Below are 27288 nucleotides of genomic sequence, written 5' to 3' on the forward strand. Positions count from 1 at the left end.
TTCTCTGCTCTCCCTTCCCTCCCGGGAGTTCTTTCCCTGCCCCAATAAATAAAGCCTTTCTTAACTTCACATTCCTGGCTAAATTCTATCTCTGTTCTCCGCCTCCATCTCCAACCTCATTAAGTTAATAACTGTACCACAGGGGGTGAATAAAAAAGTATTGGTACAAAATCAGAAACGTTTATTAAACAAGAATACAAAAAGCGAACCTATTGGTTTTCAACATATTCTCCAAGTTTACACACTTCTCACTTTGAGGACTAAGGTGCACCTGACACAAGCCATGGTATTTTCAATCACCAAGTATGCATATTAAAGAGCCTAAGGTTTGACTCAGAGCATATGGAAATGCAACGGTTGATGAGAGAATGGTGGACATCTGAATGAGATAGGGAAGGTTTGCACATATCTTATATGAAGTAGTTGCATCTCCCTTACCTGAATGTATTATTGGTGTGACTGCAATGTCTAGTAGGGAACACTCCCTCTACCAGATACGGTAAAGTTGAAGGCACCTAAGCCTACTGCTTACATATCTGTTCTTCACGAGTAACACATGATAGGACCCAGCACTTGTTCCACACCACTCCCATCTGTAGACATGTATTGCATCTACTCCTGTGGTCTTCTGGCCTCTCGTTTGAAGGACTATCTTCTGTTATAAAATCTAGTCTACCGCACGTGTGTGTTACTGATCCCTGACCTGGGCTCCTGTGTGCGAGCTGCAGGACTGGTGCTCCATAGCCCTCTACCTGCTTCCCTGGGCTTATGCCGCATGTTCATTCTGCTCACTTCCTAGCTCAAAAGTGATTAGGTTTAGCACCCACCCTGATCTGATATGACCCATTAATACAACCCCAAAAAGCCCGATTTCTAAACAGGGTGATATTTAGAGGCACAGGGATTAAGATTTCAACACACATTTTAGGAGAATACAATTTGGTCCACAATAGAATTTAGGGCAGCTGACATGTGGTAAAGATGACATATAAAGTGAAACTCACACAAACTACCCGAAGTCAGTCTTATTTTAAAATTTCAAACATTGATCTGTTAAAATTAAATGCATTTGAGCTGTTAATCTCTTAGAAAGTATGAGTGGCACAAGAAGTACAAATCACGATTACCTTTTGCAATGGTATATGGTCTCTGGTCAGCATCCCTATGAGGTGGGCATAATATTCCTCATTAAGGCTCAAAGAGGTTAGTTTCCCTAGTCAAACAACTAGCAAGTGGTTGATCTAGACACCAGTTTCTCTTCTGCCTGTCTCCAAAGTTCAAAGATCGAAACATCTTCAAGTTCAAAAACTCGTACTTCTTCTCCATTTTTTAAAAACTTTGTGAGACTAATCAGAAATGATTCTAAATATTCACAGCTTCTCCTTTTCTATTCTATTTCCAAAGAAAACCAATTATCCTGTTAACTAATGATCATCCGAGAATTGGTTCTTTCTTTAAAAAATCAACGTGGGATGATTAAGGAACATCGAGGGCATCATCCATCAGCCTCTCCTTGTGGTCCAGTTCGCTTCTTCAGTTCTGATACCCAATCTGGGTTGTCATCGTCCTCAAAGTCCCTGGGGGGGGGGGGAAACTGAGTATTAACTGATTCAAAATAGCACACTAACACCGCAATATTTGAATTTTCATTAAATGACCTCTGTGATACTGTGATGCAGTTTGACCACGTGCTTGTCTGGATTCTGCCAGGGATGGGGCAGTCACAGGTAATTAAATCAATTGGCAATGGGTGGAATCAACTGCTTTTGATGATGTAATGAAATATATTCACCTTCGATAATGTAACCTATTACGACGCAATCAATCAGCTGAAAAGGCAGTTCCCCCAGGATGTGATCTGCCCTCCAGACAATAAAATGATATATTTGTAGTACTCTCATTTTATTCTTCCCTACACCTAACCTACGGATCTTGAAACAAAATCAACAGAAGCTTCCAGTCTGCTGCCTGACCTGTGGATTTTATATTTACCAGTTCCTAACAATTGTGTGACCCAATTCCTAAAGTAAATCAATCAATCAACATATACACACACACCAAACAAAAAACAAATGCAGTCTCCCTCCTATCAAGTCAGTTTGGAAATCATACTGGCCCTATAGCGCAAAATAGAACAGTCCCTGTGGGTTTCTGAGACTGTACATCTTTATGGGAATAGAAAGTCTCATTTTTTTGCCACAGAATAGCTGGTGGTTTTGAAATAACCTCTCTCTCTCTCTCTCTCTCTCTCTCTCTCTCTCTCTGTGTGTGTGTAGAGCAAGCAAGCCTTGGCATAGTGGTACATGTGTCTACGTACATAAAATATATGAGGGATATTAAAAAGTATTGCTACAGAATCATAGAAACATTTATTAAATAAGGGTAGCAAATTGTGAAGCTCTTATTTCTTGATATATCCCCCATGTAGGTGTATGTACTTCTGAAGGCGATATGTCCACCTCTCCAATCATTCTCTGAATAATTCTGCCCTGTTCGATTTGCACCATGTCCAACAGCAGTGTGGGCACCCTCGAGGGACCACCTCATGCTCCTTTTATATTCTGAAAGTTTGGGGAACTAAAAAATATGAATAGTGTAAGATCAGGGCTCTAGGGTGGATGGGTAAGGTTTCCCAATAAAATCCTTAAAGGACAGCCCCTCAGAGAAGGAACAGGAGCACTGTCTGATGGACAAAATTCTTCAGCACAACTTTATTGACCTTTTCCTCATCAATGTAGTGTTCCCTTTTCTTAAAAACTTCTTCCTAATTAGCCCCCGTGCTGACCCGTGTCCTTTGAGAAAACCTATCAAAGCAGGCGCCATCATATTTTGAGCCAATCTCCCTGCCTTGAATTAACTGGCCCAACACATCTGTTCAGGTGGCAGTGTTCTGAGCGGATGATCTGTGCAGGTGAAAGGCAAGTTAAAGAAACTAACACAAGTGGATTCCTGATCTCGTGGCCACCCACTGATGACAGAGACACGTTTAATTATGTTTTATTTGGAATAAACCATGCATGTGCAAACTAGAACCCAGGTAGCAGTATGATTTTATTTACCCTCGTGTGTGTGTACGTGCATGTGTGTGTGCATGCATGCACATGTGTATAACAGGTGCTGCTTCTCTGGTGCACTCTAAATCAAACTCCATAAGGCAATTGAGCAGATGAAAAATGCATTTGATATTTCAATCAATGACGTCTTTCTAGAGCTTCTGTCAATGTAAAATCTCGTATGCTAATTATTACGTTTAAGCTGTAGGGCTACATGCATCGGGCTCTGGCGAGGAGCCCTGGTGGCACAGTGGTTTCATGTTGGGCTGCTGACCCTGAGGTCAGCAGTTCAAAACCACCAGCCACTCCAAGGGAGAAAGAAGAGGCTCTCGACTTCCATAGAGCGTTGCAGTCTCAGAAACTCACAGGGGCAGTTCTACCTTGGCCGACAGGGATGCTCTGAGTCAGAATGAACTTGGCAGTTGTGGTTTGGTAAGTGCATTCACCATCCCAGACAAAAGAACAAGGTTGAAATAGCCATTTATGAGGCAAACAGCAGAGCGAGCATTACGGTGCGATTTCAGTTACACACCCCCCACACCGGCCAAGCACTGCTTTCTAGCAACATCACAACATACGTGTCCTCCTCGTCCAGTCCGCGTTCCAGTCTCTCAGGATCCAAAACCACGGAATCATCAACTCCATCAACACTGTCCGATGGTTCTGTTCCTTCAGACAGGGGGCCCCTCAAGAACCCGTCGGAGCCTGCGGAGGAATAGGAGCAGGTGAAACAGCGCGTGCTTATTTTGTGTGCGCTTCACGAACCTCCTCCAAACGCCTGCCATCTACATGAGGAGGATGCCAAGCCCGGACACTCTTTTGAGGTGCCTTCCGGATCACCCGGCATCGAGTCCAGCATAAAACCGTATGTGAACTAGTAAACATCAGGATGTGGGTGAAATTTTAAAATAGGGCTTTTACCCGCAGGCTTAAAAAAAAAACCCTCAGAAATTTTGGAAAGCCCTCATATATTTTTTTTAAAAATCTAAATTGTAGCATGAAATGTTATCGTTGGGTAGTGAGTTTAGCTATGAGTCTCCTCACTCGCACCAAGTTTTAACAATGAAGGGAGATGAAAGTAGGGCAGTAAAGGAAGACCCCGCGCACGTCATGGAAACATTTTCCAGACTGAGAGGCCGGATGGCAGGCAGGGTGAGCCAGCTCTGTGCTCCCAGCCTGCTCCCACAAAAACATCCAAACGAACAAACCCCAAGCAGAAACGGACAGAACCTACTTTGTCAGAACTCTAGGCACCCGCCATGAAGTGAATGCTGAATAATTAAAAAAAAATTTTTTTCTTTTAAAGATTACCTCTGAATGGTAGGAAAGCTTTGGTTGTCTATCCACCTACACCCAGCTTCCTCCCTGGCTCGGTGTACATCTAAAAGCGCTGGCAGCGCAGACATCTGGGCAGTGAGCAGAGCAGACATTCATCAGAAGTCACTAGTGTGTCTCTATTCTAATCTCTCTGGGGGCTCTCCGCAGGAACGATGCACATGAACTAGAGCGATCCTGTCGTAGTCAGTGCAGTAGAGACCTACCTTACCACTCCACGCTCCACTCGCAGAAGTTAGATCCCAACCAAGGTGCCTTGGTCATTGAATGGTCAAACTCACATACATACAAATACGCTCCCCTGATGTAGCCCAGCCCTGTTCTGAATCCTTAAGGGTAATATCATAAAGGGTAATTTGTCCAACTTGGTGACAGCATTCCTAGAAAACGTAACAGAATCAAATTCTAATTGTTCATCTTTGGCAAGCTCTTTCGAGTGGTGCGGTGGGTTAAGCTCTGGGCTGCTAACGGAAAAGCTGGCTGTTTGAGGCCACCCGTTGGTCTGGGGGAGAACATGAGGTGGTCTGCTTCCGTGGAGGCTGACTGCCTGGAAAACGTGAAAGAAAGAAACTCAAGAGTCCTCTAAAAGAGCAGGCTAACCAGTCAGAGACGGGTAGGATCCCCGAGACAATGGTGTTCCGTTCTCTTCTGAGTCACCCTGAGACTCAGCTCACCCCGGCTTCAATTTTCAGGTCTACAAGGTGAACAGTAATACTGCGGAGGTACCGATACCCTTGAATAATCAATTATTTGCCATCCAAAGGGCAGCATTTACGCAAGCGACAGAGTTCAGAAGGTTAGGCAAGGAGGCATGGCAACGGGAAGCAGGGGGCATGGGGGAGGGGTGGAATGCAATCCTTAGGATGAAACAGGAATGTGTAAGGGCTGTTGAATGGGGATCGATTTGCTCTGTAAACCTTCAAATCACAATAAAAACGAAAACAAGCAAAACTCGACATGATATAAAAATAAGCCTGTAACCTCAAACAAAAAGCAACCAATGAAAGAGGCACAGCTGCAGAGACCCTGTGGGGCAGTTATTCTCCTCTGTGCCGCAGGGTTGCGGTGGGTCGGACGCAACTTGCTGACACTGGATTTGGATTATTATTTTTTAACTTTATTCAATATAGCAGAATTCTAGCCAATGGAAAAAAGGGAAAACACATCTAAGCGTTCCTCAGAGTTCACTCTGTAGAGTCACTAAAGCAGTAACACATTTGCCTGGTAAAATCAGCCTGTGCTTCAAAGAAGAGAGCTCCATGATTATTAAGATCAGTAAGTGAGTGGACAGAAGAGAGCTATGAGAAATTTCAAGCACAGCTTAAAAGTGACCAGAAAAGATTAAAAGCACCTGAAAATGCAATGCTACAAATGACGTCATAACTTTAAAATCATGGGTTCCCGTGGTTACGTACAAGACACGCATTACCTGGTTTGCAGATTGTGTATGTCTGAAACGCCAAACTGAGGTCAGCATTCCTAAGAATGTCCAACAAAGTCTCTGGAGGCTCTTTGAGCCACTGCTTACGGACATTGTTTTCCTGGTACCTTATTACAGAACCACCTGGGTGAGAGAAGGTAAATGCTGTTGTTGTTGTCATTGCTGTCAGGTGCCATAGTTGGCTCCAACTCATCCCGACCTATGCACAATAGAACGAAACACCACCCGCCCTTCACCATCCTCACAAGTGTTGTGTTTGAGCCCACTGTTGCAACCACTGTGGCAGTCCAGCTCGCCGAGGCCCTTCCTCTTTTTGCTCTCTCTCCACTCCACCAAGCATGATATCCTTCTCTAGAGACTGGTCTCTCCTGGCAACATGTCCAAAGACATGAGAAGACCAAGGCTCACCATTCTCCCCTCCAAGGAGCACTCTGGCTGCACTTCAAGGGCTTTGTGCTTCAAGGCTCTGGCTTCAAGGACTGCAGCCTTCAGCATGGATTACAACTCAATGTAAAGAAAACCGAAATCCTCACAGCGGGACTGGTAGGTATCATTATGATAGAGGGAGAAAAGACTGAAGTTGTCAAGATTTCATCTTGTTTGGATCCACAATCAGGGCTCATGGGAACAACGGTCAAGAGATGAGGGGGATGCATTGCATGGGGTCAGTCTGCTGCACACACCTCTTTGTAAGAGTGGAAAGGCAAGGGAGGTACTTTTAAGGACTAAGGTGCTCCTGGCCCCAGCCATGGTATCCCCAGTGCCCTCATATGCACGCGCCAGGGGGCACTGAATAAGGAAGATGGAAGAAGAATCAATACATGTGAACAATGGTGTCGGTGAAGAATGCTGAAGGGATCATGGGCTGTGGAAAGAATCAACAAATCTGTCATAGAAGAAAGACAAGGAAAACATTGATTGCCACCCCCCAAAAAAACAACCCATTCTTTTCAGCATATCTCTTCTAGCTACATCATCAGGCAAAGTTCACTCCACTCTGCGGTCCCCTCACATCTGTTTTGTAATCTATTTTATCAGTTTGTCAGAGCAGCATTCTGATGGGTTACACCAAAGAGTGTTCAAGAGGGACATTACACATGCAAAAAAAGCCTTTAACAGTGAAGGGAGACGCCGGATAGGGCAAGATATGACAAAATAATAACTTATAAATTATCAAGGGCTCATGAAGTAGGGGGGAGCGGGGAGGGAGGGGAAAAAAAGAGGACCTGATGCAAAGGCCTTAAGTGGAGAGCAAATGCTTTGAAAATGATTAGGGAAAAGAATGTACAGATGTGCTTTATACAATTGAAGTATGTATATATATGGATTGTGATAAGAGTTGTATGAGCCCCTAATAAAATGTTTTTTTAAAAAGCCTCTAACATTAAATAAATTCTTAAAAATATCATTTTATTGGGGGCTTTTATGGACAAAGTTTCTACAGTTAAAAACAAATGTAGTATTCAATCTCACAACCAACCTTGACTGTCCTGGGCTGTGAAACTGGAGGCCAGGATGGGTGCATTCTGCAAAGCCGTGACAGCTGTCTTGGATACATCTTTCGCCCACTGTTGCCTGCAAGGGCTTAGGGAATTCTCTTTCCTCGAATGGGCTGATTTATTCTCTAATTTTAAAATATAAAAAAGGAATACCAAACATGCTATATTACTGGCTTATCTATACCTATACATACACTGTAACAATACCAAGTGTTGTATTTTCTCTTTAAATGTTCTTCAGAGGTAAGTAGAAAACGAAAAGGTGCAAAGAATCATTAAAATGACTGAATCAGGAAAACATGCACGGACAGTTAAGGGGCTCGTAACATCCACAATTACATTCTGCGAAACAGGATGCTCTGTGATGTGGACGTTGGGCAAACATCCTATTGCACTCTGGTCCTCCTTTTCCTTTGCACCTCTCAAACAAGCTTTGTGCCTTAGCAGGGATCATCGCTCCATGGAGAGGGATTCGTTTTTGAGTCTGGTCTTTCACTGTGGTCACTGCCAATTCCTCCCTCTCTGAGAGCTGATCCTCTAACAGCCTAGAGAACTTTGCTTGGCTTTGGAGGAGCACTGTGATTGTCAAGTGTGACATGCTGAAAATGATGAGCGACCGCCTCCGCTGAATTTCCACCTGTGTAGTTTAAAGCCCCTTTCTTTCACCTCTTAGCAGTCACTTGGCCTTTGCTGTGGCTATCACTCGCCTTGATGTGCTGCACAGGCATGCTGCACTCAGTGCTTCCAAAATAAAGGTAAGTGGAGCGAGAACACTATAGTACGGGAGAAGAGACCGAGAAACTGGGTGCTGCTACTCACGAGTCGAAGCCTTCGCTGTTGTATAGCAAACATTTTAGACAGAAAATACAGGGCACGCCATGCAAGCCAGAACCACAGGCCTTTATTCTGATTGTCAAGGCATTATGGATGATGGGCGACGTGTATGTAATGTACCATTAGTACATTTATATGAAAGTGTATTAATTAAAAGGAGCAATCACTTTATATGAGACATGAGATACACATCTGTACACAAGAGACCTGAGATGCACATGTCGCCTGCAGGAACGTTGCATTTGTTACACTGCATCCTCCGATCAGGATTCTGACACTCTGACTACACGAGGGAACTTCAGTGAGTTCATGGGAAAATGGAACTAAAAGATAATGGATAAAGTTCCAAGAACTTTCTGAAGCCTCTTCCTAAGCTTATGAGACTGCAGATGTATATGTGGTCAGATACTTTCCCAAACTTATTCAGCCTACTGTCCCCTTTTCAGGGAAAAAAACTTAATTGGTGCCACCTTGACAATTATTAACGTTCACACGATAGCCCATAATTTGGGATAGAGTGGAGGCTCCTGCTTTTGCAGCACCTCTGGATAGCTCCAGCGTCCCCCAGGGGATAGTCATCACGCACTTTGGGAGGCACTGGCCTACACAGATGCTACCTAGGACTTGGCTCTATTTTTATTTTACACAGACACGAGATCAAAGCCCTAACAGACCTTATATAAACACACTTAGGCCCTAGTTTTTGTGGGGGATACTATAACAAATACTTCTTTTCCTAATGGCTCCTATAGGTAAACACTGGTCTCTCTCCTTTTATGAAAATATGAAGTATTCTGCACCATTAAATAAATGACTAGATGCGACAGTTTTGTGTCAACTTGGCTAGGCCAAGATTCTCAGTGGTTTGGCAGTTACAATATGTTTTTCTACAGGATTAATGTAATATTTAATGTAATATTCAAGGTCAGCCCACTGAAGTCTTCTCGGTGACCCAGAAGAAATCAAAGTAAACATAGAACTAGTAATGAAACAGAACCTAGTCCCTAATCTACAACAATCTTTCTATTACTGAAATCTCCAAACTGGGCTTTCTTGATCCCAGAAAAACTAAATGTATAAGACTAAGAAACAGAATTATGTCTGAAGTAACAAAAATAACATTTTTACTTGAAGAATATCTATCCTTTCTAAAAACTTACACATTAATCTTTCCTTGATTGCTATGCCATATCTTAAAAGAGTAAACTTAAAAAAAAATCCTTTACCCTTTCTGTTCGGTGTACTAGCCTGGGATTTTCCAGTTTCTTCTAATATCTGTTCACCATATTCTATGATGATCTGAAATTTTAAAAAGAATTTACAGATGTGAAACGCACTTGTCTTGGACACTGCCACCATGGCATTTCATTGGTAGCATCCATCCCCTCTTCAGTAAAGTTGGTAAGAATGACATGTACAACTATGTAATTTAGACCAGAGGTCCTCAAACTTTTTAAACAGGGGGCCAGTTCACTGTCCCTCAGACCCATTGGAGGGCTGGACTATAGTTTTTAAAAAAAACAATGAATAAATTCCTATGCATACTGCACATATCTTATTTTGAAGTAAAAATTGGGGGGGGGTGCCAAAAAACACCCGGCAGGCCGGATAAATGTCCTTGGTGTGCCGCATGTGGCCTTGGCCGTAGTTTGAGGACGCCTGCTTTAGACAGACAGCTATGTCTGGAAAAAGACCGGGAAGGTGTGCACGTGGTAACTGGTATTAAATTAGGGAAGTAGCATTGTGGGAGGGGGAAGAGGAAGAAAAGGATGTTTTAACTCATATTTTTTAGATGCATCTGCATTGTTTGGATTTTAACAAGCAAGTACAATATGCAATTATTAAAAAAAAACAAATATCTTACCACATACCAACAGACTGCTCCCAGTCAATCCAACATATATCATACCTCTTGTGGTAGGCACTTCTGGATAAGCCGGGATAAGCTGCCTCTGGACAGAAGTGTTGTGGCAGATGGGCGATGGGAGGGATTCCGTTTAAACATCTGTTTGATTAGATACTGGAGTTCGTAGGAATAATGAGATGGCAGTGGACTGATGGACCCTTGGCATATTTTGAGGATAAGAGTTTTCCAACTATTTGCCTGAAACTAAAAAGTACAAATGAAGTATAAAAGCAAGCATCTGGAAAGAAAATGGAAGTAAGGAAATACTGCTTGCCCTAAAACTACACATAAATTATTGTTATTTTTAGGGGCAGGTAGGGAGAGAAAGGAGAAATCGAGCATAAGGATTAATCTATAACACACATTAATCTATACCCTCAAAAAAAGGGGGACGAATAATGGAAAAGTGGGTGAGGGGCGATGGAGGATGATGTAAGATATGGAAATAATAATCTATCAAGCGTTCATGAGAGCGGGTGAGCGGGGGATGGAGGGGAAAGAAATGGGGAGCTGATATCAGGAGCTTAAGTGGGAAGAGAATGCTTTGAAAACGATGATGGTGGCATATGTGAAAATGTGCTTGACACACTGGATGAATAATGTATGGAGTGTGATAAGAGATGTAAGAGCCCCCAATAAAAGAAAAAAACAAAAATGAATTATAGTAATTTTATAAACTTACCACTTTTCTCCCTAAAGTTATCCTTAAGATAAACAAGCAAACCAACAAAACCCCTCACTGCTGTCGAGTCGATTCCGACTCCCAGGCACAGTAAAGGCCAGGGTCGAGCTGCCCCTGCAGGTTTCTGAGAATATACTCCTCACGGGACTCGAACACCTCCTCTTTCTCCCACGGAGTGGCTGGTGGCTTCCAACCACTGACCTTGCAGTTCAAGCCCATTGGTCACCACTCCCCCACCAGGGTTCCTCTGTCCTGAAGAGAGCATTCTGGACATCTTACGATGGTTTGGGAAAAAGAATAAAAATCTAGAAACAGCCTTACCGTTGCTCTGGGCCCTTCGTTTGTTGTACTCAGCACTCTTACAAATGCACATTTGTAATATACACTTAAAATCAAAGGAACACACAGGCCTGGTTGTAAAGGGAGCCGAATGATACCAATAGGCTTATCCAACGTGGCGCATTCCTTTGCCCCACTCCTTCCCAGGCACCCCAGTAACATGCACCGCAGGCTTTCACAGCTGGAAGCATCACCTACAAGCTTTTACCATGCGTGTCATTAAGCCAGTTATTGACCTCTGACGAGAGAGTGGGATATAAAATGACGTACCAGAACAACACTGAAATGTTGTTTCTTACATAACATACATTAGAGCTAACACTAGATGCCAGTCTGGGGAACGCCTTAAGAGTAAGTTGGCATTCTGCCTTGAGAGTTTATTGATGACACCATTGGAAAAACGCAGGTGCAGATACAGGAAGGCGATAACGAACACGTAACAAAGCTCAGATGTTGAAAACGAAAAACGGCCTCTAGCGGGTCTCAGGCTTTTCACCGCGAAGCCGGAATGTCAGGGTTCCTATAGGTCTGCACATTAATTCTCCCTTAAAGCGGACAAGAAACAACAGGCTGTGCGCCAAATACTAGGCTACAACAGTGCTTAAGAGCCCTGGCCTGCTAACTGCAAGGTCGGCAGTTCAAATCCATCAGCTGCCCCACGGGAGAAAGAGCGGCTTTCTACTCTTGTAAAGATGTACAGCCTCAGAAACCCCAAGTGGGCAGTTCTACTCTGTTATAAGTCAGAATTGACTCAACAGCAGTGTGTGTAAGGTGAGTGGGGGGAGAGGGGGCAGTAATTTTTTAAATAGTGCTTAGGACTTAGTCTCCCTAGAAAAAAATTACAACCATGGATACATAATCTCAAGGAAAAGGTAAAATCAAGGAGATAAACTGGTTCTCAACTTGGTCTGCGCACTCAAAGTTACCTGATTTAAAAAGAGGATGTCCCAGTCACCCTCTGGATTTTCATGTAATTAGTCTGGTGTGAGACCTGGGCATCCGCCTGTTTTAAAGTCCCTGGTTTCTCTAGTTGTGTAGCCAGCAGTGTGGGCCACCGACGTCCCAGGAAGAACCCCCTCGTTCCCAGGGCCTGGCTGCAGCCGGGCTCGGGTCATCTGAAGGAGCTGAAGGCTGTTCTCAACCACGGCTCCAGGCCCCTCACGTGCTCTCAAGGGCACCCATGTGAAAGTTTGGAGCTTTGGGTTTCAGTCCACAGCCAAAGAGCAGACTCTAGGTCCATGCAAACCGACGCCCTCAGTGAGACCAACACTATGTATCCTGGGGCTGTGTAACAGACAATTGCTGAGCAAACAGGACAAGTTGTTCAATCCTTTGTTTGTGGCCAGTGAACTGTTTTTTTTAAAGTAACTTTTGAAAGTGATACATCTATTTGAGAACAAATACATAACTACACGAAAGAATAAAATTGGGCAACATCTATTTTCTCAGGATTTTTCAGTTAGAGAGGAAACTCCCATGATGGAAATCTAACTACAAAAATATATGTACCCAACTCCAGAAATTAAATACCAGCACTTCCCGTGAGCAGTGAAATGCCGGGCTGCTGATCCTGAGGTTCAAGGCCAGCAGCCGATCGGGGGGAGAGAGGGAGAGGGAGAGAGAGAGGGAGACGGAGAGAGAGAGAGGGAGAGAGAGAGGGAGAGAGAGAGAGAGAGAGAGAGGGAGAGAGGGAGAGGGAGAGGGAGAGGGAGAGGGAGAGGGAGAGAGAGAGAGAGAGAGAGAGAGAGAGAGAGAGAGAGAGAGAGAGAGAGAGAGAGAGAGAGGCATCTGCCCTGCACAGGAGTCCATTCTGTCTTGTAGGGCTTCACAAGCAATATCTACTCGCTGGCAACAGGTTACATGCAGACTGAACCCAGTGGCCACTCCAATTGGAGAAAGATGTGGGCATCTTCCTCTGCAAGATTAGGGGTCAGTTCTACTCTGGCCTACATAGTCACTGTGAGTTGGAATTGACTGAACAGCAGTGGGGTGTGGGTTACAAACTACTCATAGTTTAAGGCAGAGATGTCTGCAAATGGAAACAGATAAAAACTTTGCCGATGCATGAGCTCCAGAGAAGCTCAGGACTCAGGACTTGGCCCAGGAGGAGCAGCGGCCTGCCCTTTCTGCCTTGTATACTTACTGGATGTTTAAGGGTACACAGTTCATACAGGATGCATCCCAAGGACCAGATGTCACTGGGGGGACAAAGAAGCAATGTGGTAAGTGGGTCACGAGTGACATCGATGGAAGAGATGTGGAATATGAAAATACAAAGGGCATATACGCAGGTCTGAAATGTTGCTGTAAAAATACATGCCTTTACCAAAAATATCAAAATATGTAGCTACTGTTTGAAGCATCCTCCATCTAGGCGGAGACACTTCTGAAGGTGATGTTTCTGTCTCTCTAACCCTTCCCCAAAGAATTCCGCAAACTTCCATTGGTGCCCTATCAAGATGGCCGTTTGGACATCCTCTGGGGCTCGAACTATGCTCTACTCCTCGCTCCTGCACTGCTCACAGTGTCCTTCGCCTTCAGTGTTTTTGCAGACCTTGGGCTTATTGTATGTCTTTCCCTTCACCTCAGTTAACCTACATCCACCTCTAGTGAATACTTTACCCCCCCTTCCCTGGTGGCATAGGAGGTTATGCGTTAAACTGCTAACCACTGGGTCAGCAGTTTGAAACCACTAGCTGCTAAAGATGAGAATTTCTACGCCTTTAAAGATTTACAGGCTTGGGAGCCCACGTCTGGCACATGGAGCTAGGTGAAGTTGTCGATTTTATCACTCGATCTTCTTTTGGACCCATTTTAAAGTTGTTTTGGTTTTTAACACTTTCTGCTCCCTTGCCAGTGGAAGCTTTTCTGTTTTCGTTTGTCACTGTTGCTGAACTGTGTGTGCTTGTTGGCTTCCTATTTGGCTTCTGCATGATGATGACTTTCGGCATATGAAATCAGGGTAAGTAAATCTAGAGAGGCAGACACTGGTTTAATAAGTACCTAGGGGCAATGGTGGGGGGGGGGGCTGGGGGAAATGGCGAGCTAACGAGAATGGGAAGGAGAAAGGAGTAAATGTTCTGAAGTGGACTGTGACGACTCCTCCGCTCTTCTTCACAAGGTTGAGCTGGGTGATGAGGCTCTACTACAAAAATGAAGACGGTCCCGGAGCGCAGAGGAGGCGCAGAGAGAGAGAGCTGGTGCCCTGAAATTGGATCTCGAGCCTCCTGAACTGTGAGAAAACAAACCTAGTTTGTCCACCTGTCCTGTGTCTGTGATAGCAGCATAAGCTGACTGCTGCAGGGCAGGCAGTTACTGAAGGGGGCTCTTCTGGCCAAAGCCCCTCTCCCACCAAACCACCTTTCCCTGCGTGAGCCCGGTGAGGTGGAGGAAGATAATGACAGGACCCCCCTTGCGTAACTGTCAGCAGGGTACCCTAGAATGCCATGCTGTGCTCTCCGAGAATCGGCATGGGGATCTCGCTACCAGCACGAGCTGGCAGTGGAGGGTGTTCTCTGGACCCCGGGATCCCTGCACAGTGAGCCTCCTAGATCGGGGAGAACGGCTGACAACCACGTTAGAGGCGGCTCTGAAGCCCAGCACCATTCTCAGGCAACAGTGCCTGTGACCAGAGTCTGCACTGATTGCACCAAGTAGCTCATCACTTACCTTTTATTGTTATAAGGCAGGTTCTCCCAGATCTCTGGGGGCACATAATAAGGCGTTCCCACGTATGTACAAGCAAAGGCCATGGGGCTAAAACCAAAAGAGGCAAAGAGTGGTCACAGAACGATCCTCAGCACCGGGCGTCTACAGATTAAACTGAGAGATTGAATAATGTGCTATAGTTGCTACTATAGAACTACGTACTTGGAGAGAAGACGGGCAGATCCAAAATCTCCCAATTTCACTTTTCCACTTTGGGTGAGGAAGACATTCTGCGTGAGAGAGAGAGACACAGAGCTGAGTTCTGTCTTCCCCAGGTCTCTGCAGAAGTGGTCTCCCAAAGGCTGTCAATGATGGCAGTCGGGGTGGACAACTGACAGCTGAGGACGAAGGCGGCCACACAATGGACAGACACCCTCGACAGCCTCTCTCTCCCTGGGGGTTCTGGAGGATGGCTTATAGAGAGCTGACAGGTGAATTTTACCTTGTATCACCTGACCCCTATCTAAGGACTGGAAACCTGTGTCAGGGGAATGCCACAAAACAAGTTGAGGTGGCAACCAGCTTCCCTCTGACCACACCTGGGCTTAGGAACCAGTCACTAAAAAACCTTGGGACTTATTAACAAGCACTACTAAAGACACTCTCAAAACCTTTTCTTAATATGCAGAACCATCTTACCTAAAAAACAAAACAACCTGTCCTTGGTTTCTGAGACAGAACCCTTGGCATTTCCGGAGTAAATGAGATTAACTTGGGTCATCTAAACCACACCTGGGGATTGGTGTTCATTGGGGGTGGGGGAGTGGCGGGGTTAGACCACAAAGACCACCTGGCACTCCAATACGAACTAACCTCATGAGACAGGATTTAAATCTACCGTAGGCAATGAGGCTTCAATCATAGCCATGATTAAAGCCAATACAGGTTCTGAAAATGAAGGCCCCAAGAGCTTCCTGGTTGGTGAAGGGAAGTCAGGAAGCTCCCCATTGGGAATCCTCCCAGACTTCACACACGTATCCCCTCCTTAAGATGATCCTGCTTCTTTTGCGGAAATAACGCTGCCAGCTTCGTACTTTCTGCGAGTTGTTACGGTGAATTGCTGAATTCAAAGACGCAGTGAGGCGCAGCCGCAGTACCAGGAGCGGCTGGCAGCATGGCGCCCAGCGCCTTAGCCGGCCCTGAGAGCCGCTTCAAGAGTCTCAGGGCCCTTGAGTATTGTGGCATCTTTGGCCTATCAAAACTGTGCCAAGAATGTGTGTCTCTGCATTGTCCACCCGACGTTTCAGTCAGCTGCAAACACCAGTTGTTTGCTCTGCTCCCAGACTGCTTACCGCTGTGCTGTGGGAAACCTGCGTGCTGGCTGCCTGCAGCCATCCTCAGCAGGGTGGTCCCTTGCTTCCTAGTATCCTGAAGCTACCTGTCAGCACTCTAACTTACTGCAGTACAAGGAAAGGACGAGAAAGACTGGAGGCTGTCGGCTGTCATGTATCGGGTTCTTCGACTTCATTCTGGCCTCTGGGTAAGGAGAAAGGTGGGCTATAAGAACAAGCTGTGGGAAGAGATGCATGAGAGAAGTTGTCTTCTGCAATAAAACCCAGGGCAAACGCTTAGATAAGATGACCACATCTTTCTGGAAGAGGAGAAACTGGCATGCTAATGATCCTTACCAGCTGTACCAGGAGCACACGAACCTGAAGCATAGAGCTGAAGTGTGGGGATTTTTCCCAGCTTCTGAAGGTGTGCCCTTTATGTGTACGTCTTTGCAAAGATGAGTAAGTGTAACCTGATGATGTAAACTGTACCAGCTGATTGATATATGTAATCCTGTCTAAACAACATTAAAACTTAATGGAGTTAAAAAATTAAAAACAGAAGCAGTGAGACCCAGCAAGTGGAAGTAAAGCAGACGTGAAAGGAGGCCCCAAGCTTGCGTCTGACTTTCTGAAGAGGTGGTGAGAAACTGGCTGGGGGTGGGAGGAGGCTGATGTCAGAGATAATGGAGGCAAGAGAAAATGAAAATGTAAGATTTAATCATCTCCCTACTCTGGGTTAGTCATAAAGTCAAACAAAAACAAACTCATTGCCAGCGAGCTGACTCCCACTAACCCGGGTGGGTTTCTGAGGCTGTAAGTCTTTATGGGCATAGAGAGCCTCATCTTTCTCCCATGGTTTCAAACTGCTGACCTTGCAGTTAGCAGCCCAATGCATAACCACTATGCAACCAGGGCTCCTTATCATAAAGTCAGGTAGTGTTTTATTTAGGTAGCATAAATACTAGGGTGACAATTATTTCTAAACTATACCCCCAAAAAAATCCTGAAAGAAAATAAAATGATTCATAAAAATCAGTAAGAATGTTTTTTCTTTTTCTTAATATTTAGTCCCAAAAACCTATATTACACTTACCTTGGATTTGATATCTCTATGTAACACGCGTTTCTTGTGAATGTGATTTACTCCAAGGCACATTTGTGTAAACCAATTAAGTATCTGTAAGAAAAGAGAAAGCAAAGTCTACAGCAAAGCAACCATCGCTTCATGTTAATCCAAAATTCAGAAGATCATTCCTAAGCCTTAGCTAGGCCAGAGTACAGCATCATTAAAATGTGGAACGCCTGAATATTGTGCAGTTCAACAAAGATTCAGTGCCACCTGAGAAATTCAGCAAAGCTATAAACTCCACATTCTATCATCTCATATACGGTACAAATGATCATTTATTTTAATAAAACATCTGTGTTTCCACCACTCCATCAGTTTCTCATAATGTGGTAACCTGTGTATTGCTGTGATGCTGGAGATATGGCACCAGTCTTTCGATACCAGTTGGGTCACTGGCATTGACAAGTTTCAGGGGAGCTTCCAGATTAAGGCAAACTAGTAAGAAGGAGGAGCCGGTCCACATCTGAGAAATTCACCGTGAAAACCTATGAGCAGACCCCTGGGGAAGCGCGTCAGCGTGGATGTGGCTGGAACAACGCTTAGGGGACCTGCCTTTGTGGTTGGGGCATGACTCCAAACAAGAACAGAAAAGTAATTGCAAACATTTATTCATAACTAGAATGTGGAATGTACAAAGTATGAAGCTAGGAAAATTGGAAGACATTAAAAATGAAATGCCCCAAATGGGTAATCTGTACATCAGTGAGCTGAAAGGGACTGTGTTGGCCATCTCAAATCCGACAATTATATGATTACTACGCCAGGAGCGACAACCTGAAGAGGGACAGCGTCACAGTCGTCCTTTGAAAGAACGTTCCAAGATCTCTTCAGAGATAAAACCCAGTCAGTGATAGAACACCCATATGCCTACGAGGGAGACAGTTAATATGACTATTATTCAAATTCATTCAATAACCACTAATGCCAAAGATGAGGCAATCGAATGTTTTTACCAACTTCTACAGTCTGAAATTGACCACACATGCAGTCAAGATGTACTGGCGATTACTGACCATCGGCGTTACAACAAGCACATCAACATCCACGGGAGGAAGGGGGCGTCGCCGGCAGGTCCATGGTGTTGGTGGTCTACATGATTTCAGCTACTGCCTCTCCCACGAGGAGCGCAAACACGAGCGGTTATGGAAATACCAGAGGAAGCTGGGAAAGGTCTGCCACCTGCTTTCCTGGTCTGCCCCCTTGTCTTTCCCCCACCCTGAGAACATGTGATCAGTAAAAGATGACAGGTAAAACACACACACACAAAACAAGACGTTTGGAAGGCTGCTCCCGGGCTGACCAACTGAAAGGGACCCATATTTGTGCCTTTTCCAAGAAAGGTGATCCAACAGAATTCAGAAATGGCCAAATATTACTATCACAGAGAAGACGTTTTTTGCTGAAGATCATTCACAAATGGTTGCAGCTGTCTTCAACAGGGAGGATTCAGAAGAGGACCTGGGATGACTGCTCTAACTAGGACAGCTGATGGACCGTTAGCTGAAAGCAGAGAACACCAGCAAGAGGTTTACCTGTGCTTCATTGACTGTGCAAAGGTACTCAACAGTGTGGATCATAACAAACTATAAAAACATTGCAAAGAATTCAGAACCTCTAACCATTCTTACATGGAACCCTCAGATAGACCAGAGGCAGTCATTTGAACAGAACAAGGTGATAACGTATGGTTTGAAAGCACAAAAGGTGTGAATGTCAGGGTTGCATCGTTTCGTCAGATTTATTCTATCTGAACGCAGCCTCAGAGTTGGAGGAAACATAAAAATCTGGTGGTATGCAGATGACACAACGTTGTTTGCTGAATATGAAGCAAACTTGAAGTACTTACTGGTGAAGGTCAAAGGCTACAGCCTTTAGTATGGATTACACCTTAACATAAAGACCATAAACATTCTCACAATGGGAGCAATATAAGCAACATGGGGACAAACAGGGAGAGGATTGACGTTGCCAAGGGTTTCATCTCCTCAAATCCACAATCACCACTTAAAGAAGCAGGGTCAAGAAAGCACCCATATACTGCACTGGGTAACTCTGATGCAAAAGACCTCTTTGAGGTGTCAAGACGCACAGTGGTCATTTTGAAGACTAGGGTGTGCCTGACCCACGCCATGGTAATTTCAGTGTCCTGCAGAAGCTGAGCGATTAATATGAAAGACCGAAGGAAACTGATGCCTGTAAGTTATGATGTTGGTAAAGGATACTGAAGGGTCAGCACAACGTACAGCCAAGATATTTCTGAGAATCAAAGACGGTGTACTTTGGACATGCCCTTAGCAGGGATGAGTCCCTTGAGGACATCAACCTTGGTAAGGTAAAGGTCAGGGAAAAGGAGGGACATTCTCACCAAGATGGACTGACGCAGTGGCTGCCAACAATGGGCCCCACCGCTGGAAGGATTGTGCAGATGGATGGTGCAGGGCTGGGCAGCATCTCCTTTGGCTGTGGGTTAGGTTGCTATGAGTCAGAACCAACTCAAAAGCACCTAACAACATCTGATTTTTCTTGTCTTCCGCCAAATGAAAGATTCCTTAAGTGTCTATATAAAAGCAGTTATGACACGAAAGTGCTACAACCTTTTATCAAAGAACCGCTATGTTGGCGTTTCTTTTACCTTTCCAGAATAGTCAGATGTCAATATTTAAAGATTTCATTTCACTCCCAACAATGGCCTTCGAAGTCTGCATTTTCTACTTATTAATTCCCACTTGGCACTTGGTAACACCCATAATTCCCAGGTACCTCGAGGGACTACACGTCAAGTACCAAACTGATCTTCTGTCTTTTTTTTTTTCTTCCCTTTTTTGGCTATACTCATCCATTTGAAGCTCAGATTGGTCTCCTCCTCCTGAAGCTCATATTGTTACCCAAAAAGTCCTAAATGAAGAATACTTATACCAATAAACTTTCACGACAGGCTATTACCTAATTCAAGCTATGCCCCACATAAAAGACTCTATAACTTGCTTTCTTTTTTCCTATTCAACAACTGAAAACAATTTATTGAGAGTGTTTAATTTTCCACGGAAAAGACAAAGTCCTAGGTTTAGGAGACTAGGACAGGCCTTAGGAGGGAAAAGACTGAGACACGCAGGCGCTCGCACACGGCAGCCTTGGTTCTTCCACTGACCCAGAGCCACGAAGCAACACCGCCTGCCTTCCAAGATGGCAGCTCAACAAGAAACGGAATTGCTAAAACGTTCCGTGTCTCGTACAAAATACAGTGGGTGATACAATTTTGAAATTCTTCTGAATACGGAGATTTTATTCCTTGTTGTTGCGACTCATCGATTTTACTTCCTCAAAGCATCTCAAGCAGCCACATCGAGATGACGTGACGCAGTCCCACGAACAGCAGACACCGGCCACTTCTAAGAAATGTGCCAGGAAACTCACAGGATACTCAGGCTTTCATCTTGGCGCCCACCAATCATGTGAGGAAGGTGCGTTAACATCTCGAGGGGGCTATGTAAGCAGCTTTTCTCTTACCGTCGCTTCAGGAAACAGCTTCCCTTTCTGGAGTCTAATCTTTTGCGTGAGGTCCCCTCCATCGCAGTACTCCATCACAATGTACAGATGTCCATCAGCTGGAAAATGTCGGCTGTGTTAGAAAAGCTGCAGTGATCGCACATTACAAGTGCATATCTGACGGGGAGGAGGGGATGTATATATAATTACCTTCAAATGATTCTTTAAAAGCCACAATATTGGGGTGTTTCATTTTGGCTAACAGAATAGCCTCCTTCCTAGAATTCTGCGTTTCGGAGAAAGACTAGAAAGAGATTTCAAATAGGCGTCATTCAATTTTGCATCTTAAAGTTGATCGCTTTTACAATACGAGACTACAGTTTGTGTGGTACTTCGACAGCGGCTACAGCTCTCTGCACTGTAGCACTCCCCTTATGACTGAACCAGACAGAAAACACGGTGACTTTTCCATGAGGATTGTATTTTGTAAGCTTGAACGGACCCCTTGTATTATCAAGCACAACACTTGGGAAATTTAAACAGCAATCTATGCATAATGTAGATGAGACAGTCAACATACAATTAATAATGGCATAAACTTTTCAACATTGACACTGAGTGGATGCTGATTCATAGCGACCCCATAGGACAGGGTAGAATTGTTCCTGTGTGTGCTGAGACTGTAACTTTGTACGGGAGTAGAAAGTCTCCTCTTTTTCCCACACAGTGACTGGTGGTTTCAAACTGCTGACCTTCTGGCCAATAACTACACCACTAGGGTTCCTCAAAAGTAGTACATCCTTAAAAAAAAAGGATTTAATATTTCTTACTTGTACATCGGTATCAATCCACTAGTCCGGATGAAAAAATAATTTTTTATATTACTGTGTCAGGAATGGACAAAGACAATTCATTCAACAGTTCAAAGGCGTTTCCAAAACTGTTTCTCTCCTAAGCAGAATGGTTTATCTTGCCATCCAGAAAGTACCGCTGATTGGCAGCGAGCCCAAGAGTTATCAGCATCAGCCCCAACTGGGACTTTGTGAAAAACGCACATCCATGGCCCGAGACCCACTCTTCTACATGTGCGGTGGACTCCTAGAGGGACAAGCAAGTCTGTCCTGGAGGAGATGCTGCCAGAAAGCTCCTTAGAAGCCAGGACAGCGAGATTCTGCCTTGAGTACTTTGGACCTGGTATTAAGAGAGACCAGTTCCTAGGAAAGGCTATCATGGGGGGAGGGGGTCAGGGGAGAGGATATGATGCTTAATAGAGTAGGCCAAAGGATAAGAAAAAGACCCTCCAGGATATGGACGGACACAGTGGCTGCAACAATGGGTTCAAATGAACAACTGTGAGGATGGGGCAGGGCTTCTTCCTGTTGTGCACACCGTCTTTATGAGTCGGGAACGAGTTGACAACACCTAGCTAGAACAATGCCAGATCGACTACATCAGAAATTCTGGTGTGTGGACCAACAATCCCTGTGATGTTTGAGAACCACTGTCGGAGGTCAAGGATACCGTGCAGGAAAAAATACTCAGCCTATTGAGAATCTCAATAAAGTATGTACTGTATTTTAACTTGATCAAAATATCAGCAAGCAGCTTCTGACTCATGGATCCTTCCATACAGCAACTAAATGTCACTAGGTGCTGTTGAGTAGATAGGGACTCATGGTGACTGTGTGTGAGTGTGTGTGTGTGTGTGTAGAATTGTACACCACAGGTGTCCAATAGCTGTGATCTTTCATATGGAGACAGCAAGGCCTACTATCTGAGGTGATCATGGGAACCTTTTGGTTAGCAACTGAGTACAAAACCACTGTCACCACCCAGGGTCTCCTAACAGCCATGAACCCACGGTCCCAAGGGCGTCAAGTCGGTGCCAACTCACGGTGACCCAAGAGAATGAAGTAGAACTGCTCTCTGGAGTTTCTGAGCCTGTAATCTCTCAGGAGCCAGTGGTTTTGTCTGCAGAACAGCAGGTAAGTTGGCATGGCCAGTCTGGCAGTGAGCAGCGCAGCACGGAACCCCCGGCCCACCAGTGCTCCTATTCCACAGCGAGGTAAGCGTGAGCAGCACTCTGCTCATCTCACAGTGACAGGACAGCCAAGGACAGATGCTGAGCCTTTGTTCTTACTGCATTTTCCAGGTTCCTTTTGGCACTAACATTGCACCTGATGCTTTCCACAGAGATTTCGGACACACCTGGGTATGAGGTGATGCATGTATTGCTACAAATTATTTCCATTGACATAATACAAGCACCAATCACCACCTAAATACTGACTGTTTTTCTTACTTTTTGTTGTTGCTAATAACAATATCTTACCCTCACATTGAGGCGATTCTGACTCCCAGCGATGCTGCAGGACAGAGGAGAACTGCCCCTGTGGGTTTCCGATGCTCTAACTCTTTACGGGAGCAAAAAGCCTCATCTTTGTCCCATGGAGTGGCTGGTGGTTTTGAACATGCTGACCTTGTGGTAAGCAGCCCAATGAGTAACCCACTATACCCTATAAAATACATAAAGACCTTGAAAGGCCAATGACTAAGCCAATTCCATCTTTTGTTTTGTAGGAGAAATCCCACATTACACTCCGAGGACTTGTTTTCCTATACAAAGGGCCATGTACCCTTTCAACACGGGCTCCGTTTTGCAACTGTGTCTTTGGGGAGAGCTACTGATGGGGTCGTGGTTACATATTGGGCTGCTAAGTGCAAGGTCAGCACTTTGAAACCAGTAGCTATGTCTTGGGGGTAAAAATGGGGCTTTCTAATCCCATAAGGAGTTACAGTCTCTGAAAATCACAGGCAGTTCTACCCTGTGCCCTAGGGTCACTGTCAGTTGGCATCAACTCCATGACAGTAGGTTTGGTTAGTGTGTGTGTGTGTGTGTGTGTGTGTGTGTGTTTTACCTTGGGGAGTCTTATTTCCTTCATGGCGAACATCCGGTTGCTGCTTTCCTGCTGGACCAAAAGCGCTCGGCCAAAGGTGCCCTCACCGATCACTCGCAGGACCGTGTAGTCATCCATGACGGCACTGCTCCACCAGGCTCCACGCATGGGGTCACCTCTGTGTGTGTGTGCGCGCAGGAAACTGTATCCAATGTTTCTGCATCCAGAACAGAAATGCTGGAGCTGTCCGTTTCCTTTTCAAAAGGCAGAATTAATTCAATGTCTTAATTAATTCAATTAAGACAATGCCAACTTATTCCTTCAGTCATTCAACAAAGAGATACCTCAAACCGACCAACCCCACTGCCCTCCATAGCAACTCTATGGAGGCAGCGGAGAACTGTCCCACAGGGTTTGTAAGATTGTATGTTGGTACAGAAGTAAAGTGTCCCCCTTTCTGCCAATCAGGAGTGGGTAGGTTCAAATAGCCAACCTATCAGTTAGCGGTCAAGCGCTTGAGTACTGTGCCACCAGGGTCCCCTAACAGACACTGAGCACTAATTCTGTGTCAGGGGTTCTAATCCTGGTCCCAGTCCCCACGGGCACTCCAATTCAGAAGGGGCCACAGACTTCAACAAATGGAAGGGGGTGAGTTTTATTAGGGGCTACGATGTCACACAGCAGACTATTTGGAGAGTTGGGAAAAGATGCTTAAGCTGAAGCTTGAAAGATGAGTGGAAGCTGGTGAAGCAAACAAGAGGGAAAGAGTGATCAAAATAGAATCAGGAACTTGGTAAAGGAGATGGTGTCCACGGACTATTACTGGACAGTGACTAAGGAAGACCGGAGAAGATGCATTGGAATTACGTGCTAACGAAGAACACTGAAAGTACCATGAACTGCCAGAAGAACTAACAAATCTGACCTGGAAGAAGCACAGCCCTGAGAAGCCAGGATGGCAAGACTTGTCTCACCATGTACTTTAGACATATGACCAGGAGAGACTTTGGTACGTAGAAACCAAATTCAAATCCATCAAGTCTATTCTAACTCAGCGACCTAGTAGGACAGGGCAGAATGGTTCTCTGGATTTCCAGTATTACAACTCTTTATGGGAGTAGAAAACCTAGTCTTTCTCAGAGTGGCTACTGGTTTCAATCGGCTGACCTTGCAGTTAGCAGTCCAATGCATAACCACAGGGTGCCTGGCAAAGTAGAAGGACAGCCAAAAAGCAGCAGTCCCTCTAGGAAATGGACCGACCCAGTGGTTGTAACAAAGGGCCCAAACAGAACAAGTGTGAGGCTGCAGCAGGACCAAGCATCGTTTTGTTCTGCGGTACAAAGGGCCGCACTCAACAGGACTTAACAATAACAGGGCAGGGAGTCCCTGGTGCAAACCGTTAACACTCCTGGTTGCTCACAGAAAGGCTGACCGGCAGCTCAAGTCCTGTCCAGAGATGCCTCCAAAGAAAACCTTTGCCATTTGCTTCCGCGATTGAAAACTCAGCAGAGCACACTTCTCCTCTGACACACGTGGCACCAGCATGAGTTAGAATCAACGCATCAGCCTCGAGCTGGGGCGCTAGAACCGGGTGGGAAGGGCAAGGAGACTGGAGGAAGTATGGAATCACAGTTAATGGTGATGGAAAACTTGGCAACGGATCTGGTGATGGTTGCACACACAGTGACTATAACTGATAAATAAATGAAATGAATGTAAAATGCTGAGTTGGTGAATGTTGTAAAATTTTACCTCAATCACCCAATAAAAGAGGTTGTCTCTGGTTCAAGGAATTGATAAAACCACGAAAACAGATCAGTAAAGTTCCTGGATTTAATGCTCCAGGTGGTTCCTGGGATGTCTCTGAAGGGTTTTAACCAGGGGGCAGGACCCTTACAGAATAGGAAATTCTCACTCTGACCCGGAGTGCCTGGGAGATGTGAAGGAGTCCAGAGAGGAGACATTGGCCAGTCAGGACGAACCAACAATAGAAAAGGCAGGGAAAGTGGATAGACTGGAAGAGGGTGGTGGCCACAGGGATGAAGAAAAATGGAAAGCATGAAGACTTGACAGGATTTGGGGTGACAAATTTATGAGGGACAAGTAGGGAGGAGGGACAAAGTTGACCCCCATGCTGCTGGGATACACTGGGTGAATAGTGGTGACAGCGTTCCTTGGGAGAGTTTGGGCACGAATCCAGGGCTCCTTTAGTGACCCTGGTAGTCCTGGATTCATGGGCAAACTCACTGCCCTGGAGTGGATTCCCCATAGCAGCTTTGTAGGTATCGGGAAGCACTCCTGCGAGTGGGTCCAACCCACCAGCCTTCACACGGTGAAAGAGGCTATGTATTTATTCCGATAACGATTTACAGTCTAGGAAACCAAAAGGCACAGTGCTACTTTGCCCTATAGCAGTGGTTCTTTGAGGATCAGACAACCCTTTCACAGGGGTCGCCTAAGACCACCGGAAAACACATATTTCCGATGGTCTTAGGAACAGAGACACCACTCCTCTATCCCTCTCCAGGCGGGTCCGCCCACATGCAGATACGCCCACATACGAGTGCCCGGCGTGAAGACTGGTACCCATGCATGCCACAGCATGCTTCTAGACGAAATTTCATCATTTGTCATTAGAAACAAATATTTTGGGTGGAAAGTGGGAACTGATTACAAGGATCTACATATAACCTCTTCCCTGGGGAACGGACAACAGAAAAGTGGGTGAAGGGAGACATCGGACAGTTCAAGATATGACAAAATAACCTATAAATTATCAAGGGTTCATGAGGGAAGGGGAATTGGGGAGGAGGGGAAATGAGGACCTGATGCCAGGGACTTATGTGGAGAACAAATGTTTTGAGAATGATGAGGGCAATGAATGTACAAATGTGCTTTACACAATTGATGTATGTATGGATTGTGATGAGTTGTATGAGCCCCTAATAAAATGATTTTTTAAAATTCCACAATATATAATTACATAGTTTTTGTAATAAATCCCTATGCTTTATGTTCCATTTGTAACAAAGAAAATCCATCCTGCATATAAGATATTTACGTGACGATTCATCACAGTAGCAAAATGACAGTTATGAAGTAGCAATGAAAATAATTTTAAGGTTGGGGGGCCACCGCAACCTGAGGAACTGTATTCCAGGGCTGAGAACCACTGCCGATAGGTCATTATGATGACCTTTCTAAGTAGAGCCCCAATGCTCCCGTTTCCAGCGGTCGGAGGAGCCCTGGGCGGGGTGGGCGGGGAGCTGGGCTCCTCAGTGCCAAGCCGCGGTTGATCCGCCCGGCCGCTCCGCGGAAGACGCCTTCGGCTCCCCGCGTCAAGACTGCCAGCCTCATAGAGCGTCCGGCCCACACCTTAAGGTGGCATTAGCGTGCCAACGACTGGCCGGCCAGTCCCCACCCCGCGCGGGAGGCCAGTGACCGAATCATTATTGCAAGCTGCGCAGGGCGCGGGCGGGCGGACGCCGCTTCCATTCGGAGCGCGGGGGGGAGCCGAGCACCCAGGGCGGGTCTCGCACTCGGCCGCACCCCACGTGGGCGCTGCCTGCTCCCCGGGGCCCCGCGCGACCCCCGCAGCGGCCCTCCCCCTAAAGCACCCCAACCCTCGCGCCCTGGGCGGGACGGCTCACCGGCTTCCCGAGAGCTCGCGTCGGCTTCCGGCCCAGAGACCAGAGCGCTTCCGAG

At 45.5% G+C, this 27288-nt stretch overlaps 1 protein-coding gene and 1 pseudogene across 1 annotated transcript; one reads left to right on the plus strand and one right to left on the minus strand.

Moving 5' to 3' along the window:
- Positions 1–30: 30 nt before the first annotated feature.
- NEK3 (NIMA related kinase 3) lies at positions 31–27288 on the minus strand. Its single transcript, XM_075562880.1, has 14 exons — positions 27234–27288; positions 23605–23837; positions 20897–20990; positions 20708–20805; positions 17165–17248; positions 14960–15027; positions 14759–14845; positions 13233–13287; positions 10072–10272; positions 9389–9461; positions 7310–7453; positions 5818–5952; positions 3632–3758; positions 31–1577 (listed from the first exon to the last, which is right to left on the minus strand). Exons 2-14 carry the CDS (start codon positions 23749–23751, stop codon positions 1496–1498), a joined length of 1395 nt encoding a protein of 464 aa, XP_075418995.1. The 5' UTR covers positions 23752–23837; positions 27234–27288; the 3' UTR covers positions 31–1495.
- On the plus strand, positions 15664–16530 carry LOC142461538 (large ribosomal subunit protein bL35m pseudogene; annotated as a pseudogene).

The sequence above is a fragment of the Tenrec ecaudatus genome, chromosome 11 (assembly GCF_050624435.1).
Source record: "Tenrec ecaudatus isolate mTenEca1 chromosome 11, mTenEca1.hap1, whole genome shotgun sequence".
In the NCBI taxonomy this organism is placed as follows: Eukaryota; Metazoa; Chordata; class Mammalia; order Afrosoricida; family Tenrecidae; genus Tenrec; species Tenrec ecaudatus.